The 12,084-nt window shown below is 52.9% G+C and overlaps 1 protein-coding gene across 1 annotated transcript; it reads right to left on the bottom strand.

Annotated features, from left to right (window-relative positions):
• Nucleotides 1-634: 634 nt before the first annotated feature.
• LOC118560577 lies at nt 635-5,093 on the bottom strand. Its single transcript, XM_036131715.1, has 9 exons — nt 4,073-5,093; nt 3,370-3,545; nt 2,961-3,132; nt 2,706-2,880; nt 2,286-2,581; nt 1,940-2,115; nt 1,553-1,801; nt 1,230-1,472; nt 635-996 (listed from the first exon to the last, which is right to left on the bottom strand). The coding sequence occupies exons 2-9, from the start codon at nt 3,460-3,462 to the stop codon at nt 682-684; spliced, it is 1,719 nt and encodes a 572-aa protein (XP_035987608.1). The 5' UTR covers nt 3,463-3,545; nt 4,073-5,093; the 3' UTR covers nt 635-681.
• Between the last annotated feature and the right edge of the window lie 6,991 nt (nt 5,094-12,084).

The following is a 12,084-nucleotide window of genomic DNA, read 5'->3' as shown; positions in this document are numbered from 1 at the left end:
ACCACCATGGAGCTCCAGAGAACAAGGGGCCACCCATGGAGCTTATTTACCCAGGACTAGGGCATCCTAGGCCTGCATGGAGGATGGCTGAGCACCCCATTGGACATCATCCCTTAAGTTCCTGCCATTTTGGAACATCTATAAATTATCACAAATGGCAGGTACTGGTGACTGGTATGTAAGATCGTGTGTGCCTGCTCCTAAATGACAAGAATGTAGTAAGTATTTGACATGTACTTACTTACATTCTTGTCATTTAGGAGTAGGCATACATGTTCCTACATGAAAGCCACTCAGTCCCTAAGTACCTGCCATTTGTGATGATCTATGAATCTACCCGTCACCTATAGAAACCATGCATGCCACTCCAAGGCAAAAAGTAAGGCTTAAGTAATGAAGCGAGACATTTCTTAAACAATATTTACATTTATTTACAAAAAATATAACACCATTATCAAGAATTAAATAACTATATTACAAAGAACAATAAATAAATAATTTCTTAAACAATATTTACATTTATTTACAAAAATATAACACCATTATCAAGAATTAAATAACTATATTACAAAGAACAATAAATAAATAATTTCTTAAACAATATTTACATTTATTTACAAAAAATATAACACCATTATCAATAATTAAATAACTATATTACAAAGAACAATAAATAAATAACTATTGGAACTTTCTTTGTCTGGCCCTCAGGCGAAACACACGCGGTGTGCTCCGCCGCTGTCGCTCCCGCAACCTGTATAGCATTAAGGGGCTTCTTTTTGGTGTGAATGACAGACTTTGTCGGCCCCTTTTCCTCTGTGTGTCCTGGGACTCGTCCTGGGACTCATCCTGGGACTCTGCCTGGGACTCTGGGGACTCTGCCTGGGCCTCCGTGGACTCTGCCTGGGCCTCCGTGGACTCTGCCTGGGCCTCCGTGGACTCTGCCCTGGCCTCTGGGGACTCCTGGCTTGTGGAACCAACCCTGGGTGCTACTCTCTGAAATATAACAAGGACAAGGACGTTTAAATGTCTGCCATTTCAGAACATCTGTGAATGTTCCTAGGTGGCAGGTACTTTACATCTGCCATGTAGGATCATGTGTGCCAGCTCCTAAATGACAGGAAGGTAAGTACCTGTCATTTAAGAGGAGGCACACATGATCCTACATGGCAGACATAAAGTACCTGTCATTTCGGAGCAGGCACATATTTTAAAATGAAAAGACTTACCCTCTTCTTCTTCACAGGACCCTCGCCTTCTCCCTCATCGCTGGAAGACTCCAGGATGACAGGCTCCGCCACTTTCCCGGGACCGGAGACTGCCGGGTCCGTAGCCTCCTGGAACCTCTTACGCAGCTCAGACAGCTGTGTAGCTGTCTGGTGCATTGCGTAGAATTTCTCCGCTGTGGCGGTGTCATGGCACATCGTTTTGCTGACCTTTGTCCGGGTTCCCGGGGACAATGCATCTCTAGCCTTTAAAGATAATAGAAAGTGTCACATACTTCACTTTAATTTAAAGTTTTCACATGAAAAAAACTGACATGATTACTTACATATGTTGCTATCGAGGTCCTAAAATCTGTAAATGTGGGGGAACCTGATAACCCCATTTCTGCCCATGCGCTCTGGAGGTGTTGTTGTAGGTTCTTGATCTTCTGGTAGTTCTCGTTGAAAAATACCAGGTCAGTGGATGGCTGAAGGGTTTCCCTTATTTGGAGCCACTGCTCCAGCCATCCAAACTCCTCCACTGTGAGGTACACTTGGGCTGGCCCAAAAGCCCGATTTGTCTTGTGCTCTTTCACCTGTGGTTCCAAAAGAGAGGGTAAGTTGCCTGCCATGCAGGGTCATCTGTGAATTATCATAAATAACAGCTTCATGTCTGCCATTTAAGATTATCTGTAAACGGTCTTAAATGGCAGGCACAACATCATTATGCTTACGTTAATGACAAAGCCCTGGTCTGCGGTCCTGGCGTCAACCCGCGCCTCGTCCACTTCGGCCAGGGTCATATTGGTCAACACGCCGGTTCTATGGCCATATATACTGGCGAGGTATACGCCAAAGTAGCCATAGAACCGGCGTATGTTGAGTGAGCTGGGGTCAGTCTGGATGGTGTCTGCAAAAACATAAATTAAGACTCAGGTAAGTGACTGCCATTTAGGATTATCTGTAAATGATCCTAAAGGATAGAAATGAAGATGTCATTTAAGATCATCTGTGAATGATTCTAAATGACAGGCACTCAGGTAAGTACTTGAACATAGTAGAATTTTAAAAAAGTATTACCGAGCAGTTGGGGGATTTTCCTGCACGCCTGCCTCTGACACCTCCTGAGGTCCTCCTTGGCAATCACCCTTCTGATCTTGCGCTTTTTGACCAACATCTGGCGGACGTTGACATCTTTTCTAAGCTGTTTAATATCAGCGGACACTGCTCTTAGGAGGCCAATCACTGCCTTTTTCGGGACACGCGAGGTGCTTGGTGGCGTGTCCCGAAAGTAGCCCGCGAACTCCATCACATTCAGGAGGTAATTCCTAGTGGTGTTTTCTGCCTTCCCCTCTCTGAGGAGCTTCGCCGGCCACCTGCTCAAAAAGAAATGTTCTAACTTCAACATGAACACATGCTGCCATTTAAGATCATATACAAATGACCTTAAATGGTAGAAATGAAGCTGCCATTTAGGATTATTTACAGAGAGATACTTACTGATGAACTCGATCAAGGTCCTGCAGAAAAGTCCAATTGGGGAGTATTGTCCTTCCCTTGTTCACAAATCTAAGGAAGGACATTACCCGTCCCAATTTGGACTTCTGGTTTTCCACGTGTTTTTTGGTCCCGATGGACCCCCTCAAGTGTAACCAGTACTCCTCCATGAACTCCACTGAATAAAAAAAGGTTACAAAAATAACTTGTATAGTTTATAAAATAGAAAAAACTTTAACAAGCAGTGACATTACTTACGGATGGGTTGAGGAAAATCTTTGAATCCCCTCAATGGGAATCGCGATTTTGCAGCCTTCTTTGGCTCCTCAGAGGATGAGTCTTCATCCTCATCTTCTGGGGGGTCCACTTGTTCGGATGACCCCTGGTCTGCCTCGACAGGCCCCCCACCGCTCGTCTTTTGGAGGGCCTGCTATAGGTTAAAGGGTAAGGTTTAGCATTCTGCCATTTAAGGTCATCTGTGAATGACCTTAAATGGTAGAAATGAAGCTGCCATTTAAGAACATATACAAATGACCTTAAATGGTAGAAATGAAGCTGCCATTTAAGAACATATGCAAATGACCTTAAATGGTAGAAATGAAGCTGCCATTCAAGAACATCTGTAAGTAATCTTAAATGGTAGAATATATTAAATACTTTTACATACCGTTTCAAATGCGTGGAGTTTAGCTTTTGCCTTTTTTAGCCACTTCTCCTTTGTCCGAAGCTGCTTCCAAAGCCTCCTGTTTTCTTCTGCCATTTTAGAGCAGCTGGGGCAGGTTGGAGGATCCGGCTTGGACACCTCAGTTCCAGGCTGATTTTCCTCCTGTCCGAGGTCCAGGCCTGAGACCAGAGGAGGGGTGGGGTCAGTAGCCCTGAGGGCCCTTAAGGCATCCATGGTCACCTGTTTTTTAATTTTTTTAATAATTTTCTGGAGTTCTCCATCGTCCACCTCGGGATGGCCTGTGTCCAGGTGCCTATCTACCCTGCTCTTTGAATAGCCACATGCCACAATGGGACAGGGCAAGTGGCGGAAATTTACCCTCCCTGTCCCATAGTTAATCAAAATTCTTTTTTCTTTTTTATTCAGGATGGAGTGCCGGCTCGCCAGATGTTTGCCTAAGTAGTTGTACGGGATTTGGCATATTGGGCAAATTCCCGGGGATTTTGGCGGCGTCATTTTATATTCAAGCTGAAAAGAGAAATGACAGTTTTAAATACTTTGAGTGGACTGCAATGGCAGCCACTAAATGCTATTTAGAATCAGGCAGGCAAAATTGCCCTTAAATGTCTTCACAAATAAACACATTTTAACTCTATTAAGCCATTAAAACACACTCCCTCCCATTTAGAAGCAGAAAACAACTTACCGTGTCTCAGTGTTGAAGACCATGTGCTGAATGCTCCGGTGTTGCGCCACTTAAGCACCCAGGTGCTTAATTGGGGTTTCCCACCCTCAAAAGCATGGGGTGCACGCTACGGGGTTTCCTTCAATCAAAAGCAGGTGCTTAATTGGGGTTTACCACCCTCACAAGCATGGGGTGCATGCTACGGGGTTTCCTTCGATCAAAAGCAGGGGGTTGCCACTTGGGAGTATTTGTCAATGCTCTGAGATGGCAGACTGAGCTACCAGGTTTTTCCAATAGTCCCTGCCACGTGGGACCATCAGTGAATGATGCTAATACGGGGTTACCTTCGATCAAAAGCACGTGCTTAATTGGGGTTTCTCACCCTCACAAGCATGGGGTGCATGCTACGGGGTTTCCTTCGATCAAAAGCAGGGGGTTGCCATCTCAGAGCATTGACAAATGCTCTGAGATGGCAGACTGAGCTAACAGGTTTTTCCTTTTGAGATAGTCCCTGCCACTTGAGACCATCAGTGAATGATCCTAAATAGCAAATCCTTAACGACCTGTCAATTGAGATCATCTGTGAATCATCCCGAATGGCAGTTACGTAAGCTGCCATCTGGGATCATCCCGGAATTGTCCTAAATGGCAGAGTACTTTGACTTGCCATCCAGGTATCCCTTTGAATAGGATTTGGCCCCAGCATGGGGTGGATAGGGATGTAACAGGGGTAGCCCAGGAAGATACAAGGGTCTGGAGGGATCCTGGGGCCTTACACCAAAAAACCCCTTCCGCAGGTTTATAGGAACTGAGTTCTGTGAAGACCATTGCCATCTGGGTCCATCGGCAAATCTTCCTAAATAGCAAAATGCCATCTTGGAGCTCCAGGCTGGAGGATTGGTAGGCTGGGTACTGGTTGAGATTAGGCCCAGGGACAGAGGCCCTTCCCGGGTGAGAGGGACCGGGAAGGGCCCTGGGTCTGGAGCTCCAGGCTGGGTGTTTGTTAAGTTTAGGCCCAGGGACGGAGGCCCTTCCCGGGTGAGAGGGACCGGGAAGGGCCCTGGGTGTCTGGAGCTCCAGGCTGGGTGTTGGTTAAGTTTAGGCCCAGGGACGGAAGCCCTTCCCGGGTGAGAGGGACCGGGAAGGGCCCTGGGTCTGGAGCTCCAGGCCGGGTGTTGGTTAAGTTTAGGCCCAGGGATGGAGGCTGTTCCCGGGTGAGAGGGACCGGGGAGGGCCCTGGGTGTCTGGAGCTCCAGGCTGGGTGTTGGTTAAGATTAGGCCCAGGGATGGAGGACCTTCCCGGGTGAGAGGGACCAGGAAGTGCCCTGGGTCTGGAGCTCCAGGCTGTGAAGACCATTGTCATCTGGGTTCATCGGCAAATCCTCCTAAATAGCAAAATGCCACCTGGGGTTCTTGGGGCCTCTGCCTGGGTAAGAGGTACCGGGAAGGGCCCTGGGTGTCTGGAGCTCCAGGCTGGGTGTTGGTGAAGTTTAGGCCCAGGGACGGAGGCCCTTCCCGGGTGAGAGGGACCGGGAAGGGCCCTGGGTCTGGAGCTCCAGGCTGGGTGTTGGTTAAGTTTAGGCCCAGGGACGGAGGCCCTTCCCGGGTGAGAGGGACCGGGAAGGGCCCTGGGTCTGGAGTTCCAGGCCGGGTGTTGGTTAAGTTTAGGCCCAGGGATGGAGGCTGTTCCCGGGTGAGAGGGACCGGGGAGGGCCCTGGGTGTCTGGAGCTCCAGGCTGGGTGTTGGTTAAGATTAGGCCCAGGGATGGAGGACCTTCCCGGGTGAGAGGGACCGGGGAGGGCCCTGGGTGTCTGGAGCTCCAGGCTGGGTGTTGGTTAAGATTAGGCCCAGGGATGGAGGACCTTCCCGGGTGAGAGGGACCAGGAAGTGCCCTGGGTCTGGAGCTCCAGGCTGTGAAGACCATTGTCATCTGGGTTCATCGGCGAATCCTCCTAAATAGCAAAATGCCATCTGGGGTTCTTGGGGCCTCTGCCTGGGTAAGAGGGACCGGGAAGGGCCCTGGGTGTCTGGAGCTCCAGGCTGGGTGTTGGTTAAGTTTAGGCCCAGGGATGGAGGCCCTTCCCGGGTGAGAGGGACTGGGAAGGGCCCTGGGTCTGGAGCTCCAGGCTGGGTATTGGTTAAGTTTATGTCCAGGGATGGAGGACCTTCCCTGGGTGAGAGGGACCAGGAAGGGCCCTGGGTGTCTGGAGCTCCAGGCTGGGTGTTGGTTAAGTTTAGGCCCAGGGATGGAGGCTGTTCCCGGGTGAGAGGGACCGGGGAGGGCCCTGGGTGTCTGGAGCTCCAGGCTGGGTGTTGGTTAAGATTAGGCCCAGGGATGGAGGACCTTCCCGGGTGAGAGGGACCAGGAAGTGCCCTGGGTCTGGAGCTCCAGGCTGTGAAGACCATTGTCATCTGGGTTCATCGGCGAATCCTCCTAAATAGCAAAATGCCATCTGGGGTTCTTGGGGCCTCTGCCTGGGTAAGAGGGACCGGGAAGGGCCCTGGGTGTCTGGAGCTCCAGGCTGGGTGTTGGTTAAGTTTAGGCCCAGGGATGGAGGCCCTTCCCGGGTGAGAGGGACTGGGAAGGGCCCTGGGTCTGGAGCTCCAGGCTGGGTATTGGTTAAGTTTATGTCCAGGGATGGAGGACCTTCCCTGGGTGAGAGGGACCAGGAAGGGCCCTGGGTGTCTGGAGCTCCAGGCTGGGTGTTGGTTAAGTTTAGGCCCAGGGATGGAGGCTGTTCCCGGGTGAGAGGGACCGGGGAGGGCCCTGGGTGTCTGGAGCTCCAGACCGGGTGTTGGTTAAGTTTAGGCCCAGGGATGGAGGCTGTTCCCGGGTGAGAGGGACCGGGGAGGGCCCTGGGTCTGGAGCTCCAGGCTGGAGGATTAGTAGGCCAAGTGTTGGTGGTGATTGGGCCGGGCACGGACACTTAGTCTCCAATAGCAAACCCTTAACTACCTGCCGTTTTGGAGACATACGCAGTGGCGGGGCACTTGCCATCTGGGTCACATTGTCAATAGCACATGTGCCATTTAGAATACTTTGTAGCTATACCAGGGGCACAGAAGTCTTTCAGCCATACCAGAGGCGCGAACACTTTGCCGTTTTGGATTATTTGGTTATAACACAGGGGGGGTGCTTAAGAGTGGGTACCCCGGTTCGGATGGAGGTTCAGGTTATGGAGGTAGGGGTCCATGGTGGCATGGATGATCCAAGGTGGCATGGCTTTGCCCGGGCCTGGTTGCTGGTGGCTGGGTAGGGATAGAGGTTTAGGTTGTGGAGGTAGGGGTCCATGGTGGCATGGATTATCCAAGGTGGCATGACTTTGCCCGGGCCTGGTTGCTGGTGGCTGGGTAGGGATAGAGGTTCAGGTTACGGAGGTAGGGGTCCATGGTGGCATGGATTATCCAAGGTGGCATGACTTTGCCCGGGCCTGGTTGCTGGTGGCTGGGTAGGGATAGAGGTTCAGGTTATGGAGGTAGGGGTCCATGGTGGCATGGGTGATCCTAGGTGGCATGGTCATCATTGTACTGTATTCAAGACATACTGGACCTCCAGACAACCAGGGGTCGACATCCACCGTCACTACCCAGGACTGGAGAGCCCTAGGCCCGCATGGAGGTGGACTGACCAGCCCCTTGGACCTCCAGAGAACCGCCCTACTGGTTCTCTGGAGGTCAAGAGTGGGGCTGCAGTCTGACCTCCAGAGGCCCTTACCCTAACCCCGGTCAACCCCCATGAACTTCTCCCCAAACTTCAAGGTGAAACTAAGGGGTCAGCCTTTTGTAGTCAATCATGTGGTTCCAGTAGACTAATGGTGGGAACAGCAGAAGCTAAAACTGAAGAATATGCCTGTAGCATGTGTACCCAGGGATGGTGCACCCTGGCCCGCATGGATGTGTGCAGACATCCCCCCTGGACCTCCGGAGGACCAGGGGCCACATGGAGGATCTGTACCCAGGGATGGTGCACCCTGGCTGGGAAATGACTTCCATGGATCACCCCCTGGTTCCCTGGAGGTCCAAGTGCCAGCAGAACCAGGGGCCACATGGAGGATCTGTACCCAGGGATGGTGCACCCTGGCTGGGCAAACGACTTCCATGCATCAGCCCCTGGTTCCCTGGAGGTCCAAGTGCCAGCAGAACCAGGGGCCACATGGAGGATCTGTACCCAGGGATGGTGCACCCTGGCTGGGCAACGACTTCCATGCATCAGCCCCTGGTTCCCTGGAGGTCCAAGTGCCAGCAGAACCAGGGGCCACATGAGGATCTGTACCCAGGGATGGTGCACCCTGGCTGGGCAACGACTTCCATGGATCAGCCCCTGGTTCCCTGGAGGTCCAAGTGCCAGCAGAACCAGGGGCCACATGGAGCACCTGTACCCAGGGATGGTGCACCCTGGCTGGGCAAACGACTTCCATGGATCAGCCCCTGGTTCTCTGGAGGTCCAAGTGCCAGCAGAACCAGGGGCCACATGGAGGATCTGTACCCAGGGATGGTGCACCCTGGCTGGGCAACGACTTCCATGGATCAGCCCCTGGTTCTCTGGAGGTCCAAGTGCCAGCAGAACCAGGGGCCACATGGAGCACCTGTACCCAGGGATGGTGCACCCTGGCTGGGCAACGACTTCCATGGATCAGCCCCTGGTTCTCTGGAGGTCCAAGTGCCAGCAGAACCAGGGGCCACATGGAGCACCTGTACCCAGGGATGGTGCACCCTGGCTGGGAAATGACTTACATGGATCACCCCCTGGTTCCCTGGAGGTCCAAGGGCCAGCAGAACCAGGGGTACCCATGGAAGATCTGTACCCAGGGATGGTGCACCCTGGCTGGGCACGACTTCCATGGATCAGCCCCTGGTTCTCTGGAGGTCCAAGTGCCAGCAGAACCAGGGGCCACATGGAGCACCTGTACCCAGGGATGGTGCAACCCTGGCTGGGCAACGACTTCCATGGATCAGCCCCTGGGTTCTCTGGAGGTCCAAGTGCCAGCAGAACCAGGGGGCCACATGGAGCATCTGTACCCAGGGATGGTGCACCCTGGCTGGGAAATGACTTACATGGATCACCCCTGGTTCCCTGAGGTCCAAGGGCCAGCAGAACCAGGGGTACCCATGGAAGATCTGTACCCAGGGATGGTGCACCCTGGCTGGGCAAACGACTTCCATGGATCAGCCCCTGGTTCTCTGGAGTCCAAGTGCCAGCAGAACCAGGGGCCACATGGAGCACCTGTACCCAGGGATGGTGCACCCTGGCTGGGCAACGACTTCCATGGATCAGCCCCTGGTTCTGGAGGTCCAAGTGCCAGCAGAACCAGGGACAACATGGAGCATCTGTACCCAGGGATGGTGCACCCTGGCTGGGAAATGACTTACATGGATCACCCCCTGGTTCCCTGGAGGTCCAAGGGCCAGCAGAACCAGGGGTACCCATGGAGATCTGTACCCAGGGATGGTGCACCCTGGCTGGGCAACGACTTCCATGGATCAGCCCCTGGTTCTCTGGAGGTCCAAGTGCCAGCAGAACCAGGGGCCACATGGAGCACCTGTACCCAGGGATGGTGCACCCTGGCTGGGCAACGACTTCCATGGATCAGCCCCTGGTTCTCTGGAGGTCCAAGTGCCAGCAGAACCAGGGGCCACATGGAGCATCTGTACCCAGGGATGGTGCACCCTGGCTGGGCAACGACTTCCATGGATCAGCCCCTGGTTCCCTGGAGGTCCAAGGGCCAGCAGAACCAGGGGTACCCATGGAAGATCTGTACCCAGGGATGGTGCACCCTGGCTGGGCAACGACTTCCATGGATCACCCCCTGGTTCCCTGGAGGTCCAAGGGCCAGCAGAACCAGGGGTACCCATGGAAGATCTGTACCCAGGGATGGTGCACCCTGGCTGGGCAACGACTTCCATGGATCACCCCCTGGTTCTCTGGAGGTCCAAGTGCCAGCAGAACCAGGGTACCCATGGAAGATCTGTACCCAGGGATGGTGCACCCTGGCTGGGAAATGACTTACATGGATCAGCCCCTGGTTCTCTGGAGGTCCAAGTGCCAGCAGAACCAGGAGCCACATGGAGCATCTGTACCCAGGGATGGTGCACCCTGGCCCGCATGGAGGTGGGTTGAGCACCCCCTTGGACCTCCTGGGAACCACATGGAGCATAGACCCAAGTCATAGACTTAGAAAATAGCATGAAGACCCATTGCCATTTAGGATCACCTTACAATGACTCCTAGTGACAGGCTGGACAAAGATTGGCACATGTGCATATCATTGTTCTGGTCTCAACTTAAACACTTAGAAAAATTAGGCCATTGCCAATTAGGATCATCTAACCAACCATCCCTCAGTGGCAGGCCGCCCCTCCCCCACACACTCCCAATGGACCAGCAGCACTTAGACTTAGAAAATATCATGAAGACCCATTGCCATTTAGGATCACCAGCCAACGACCCCCTAGTGACAAGCCACCCCTCCCCCACACACACTCTCCCAATGGACCAGCAGCAGTCATAGACTTAGAAAATAGCATGAAGACCCATTGCCATTTAGGAACACCAACCAATGACCCCTAGTGACATGCTATTAGTCTAGTGGCTCCTTATAGATGTATGGATGCGAGAAGAACCAAGGGCACCCATGGAGGATCTGTACCCAGGGATGGAGCACCCTGGCCCGCATTGAGGTGGGCTGAGCACCCCCCTTGGACCTCCAGAGAACCAGGGGCCACATGGAGCACCTGTACCCGGGGATGGTGCCCCCTTGCCCGCATGGAGGTGGGCTGAGCACCCCCTTGGACCTCCAGAGGAACAGGACATTGATAATTGTTTTCCAGCTTCTGTACATACTCTTGATGGCCATGGTGATTAGGACAACCGCCCCCCAACTGTGGGGGCTGGGGTTCGATACCACCTTGGCTGTCAAGGTTTCAGCTGAGTATACCTGTCTCATCAGACACATAACAAGGATACGTCCCATTGCATCACGTGACCCCTGTAGTCGAGTGGTTAGTGCTCCCGACTCTCATGTGGGAGAACAGGGTTCGACTCCTGGAGCTGACAAACACTTTTTCCCTTTTTAATATATGGACAGTCGAAGATAAAATTACTATGAGCCATTGTATCAGCATGGTTCCCCAGCAGCAAAAGCACGTGCTTAATTGGGGTTTCTACCCTCACAAGCATGGGGTGCATGCAATGGGTTTTCCTTCGATCAAAAGCAGGGGGTTGCCATCTCAGAGCATTGACAAATGCTCTGAGCTGGCAGACTGAGCTACAGGTTTTTCCTTTTGAGATAGTCCCTGCCACTTGAGACCATCAGTGAATGATCCTAAATAGCAAATCCTAACGACCTGTCAATTGAGATCATCTGTGAATCTCCCGAATGGCAGTTACGTAAGCTGCCATCTGGGATCATCCCGGAATTGTCCTAATGGCAGAGTACTTTACTTGCCATCCAGGTATCCCTTTGAATAGGATTTGGCCCCAGCATGGGGTGGATAGGGATGTACAGGGTTAGCCCAGGAAGATACAAGGGTCTGGAGGGATCCTGGGGCCTTACACCAAAAAACCCCTCCGCAGGTTTATAGGAACTGAGTTCTGTGAAGACCATTGCCATCTGGTCCATCGGCAAATCTTCCTAAATAGCAAAATGCCATCTTGGAGCTCCAGGCTGGAGGATTGGTAGGCTGGGTACTGGTTGAGATTAGGCCCAGGGACAGAGGCCCTTCCCGGGTGAGAGGGACCGGGAAGGGCCCTGGGTCTGGAGCTCCAGGCTGGGTGTTTGTTAAGTTTAGGCCCAGGGACGGAAGCCCTTCCCGGGTGAGAGGGACCGGGAAGGGCCCTGGGTGTCTGGAGCTCCAGGCTGGGTGTTTGTTAAGTTTAGGCCAGGGACGGAAAGCCCTTTCCCGGGTTGAGATGGACCGGGAAGGCCCTGGGTCTGGAGCTCCAGGCCGGGTGTTGGTTAAGTTAGGCCCAGGGATGGAGGCTGTTCCCGGGTGAGAGGGACCGGGGAGGGCCCTGGGTGTCTGGAAGCTCCAG

Source organism: Fundulus heteroclitus, unplaced genomic scaffold, assembly GCF_011125445.2.
Source record: "Fundulus heteroclitus isolate FHET01 unplaced genomic scaffold, MU-UCD_Fhet_4.1 scaffold_451, whole genome shotgun sequence".
In the NCBI taxonomy this organism is placed as follows: Eukaryota; Metazoa; Chordata; class Actinopteri; order Cyprinodontiformes; family Fundulidae; genus Fundulus; species Fundulus heteroclitus.
This window is presented reverse-complemented; position numbering and strand designations above follow the sequence as displayed.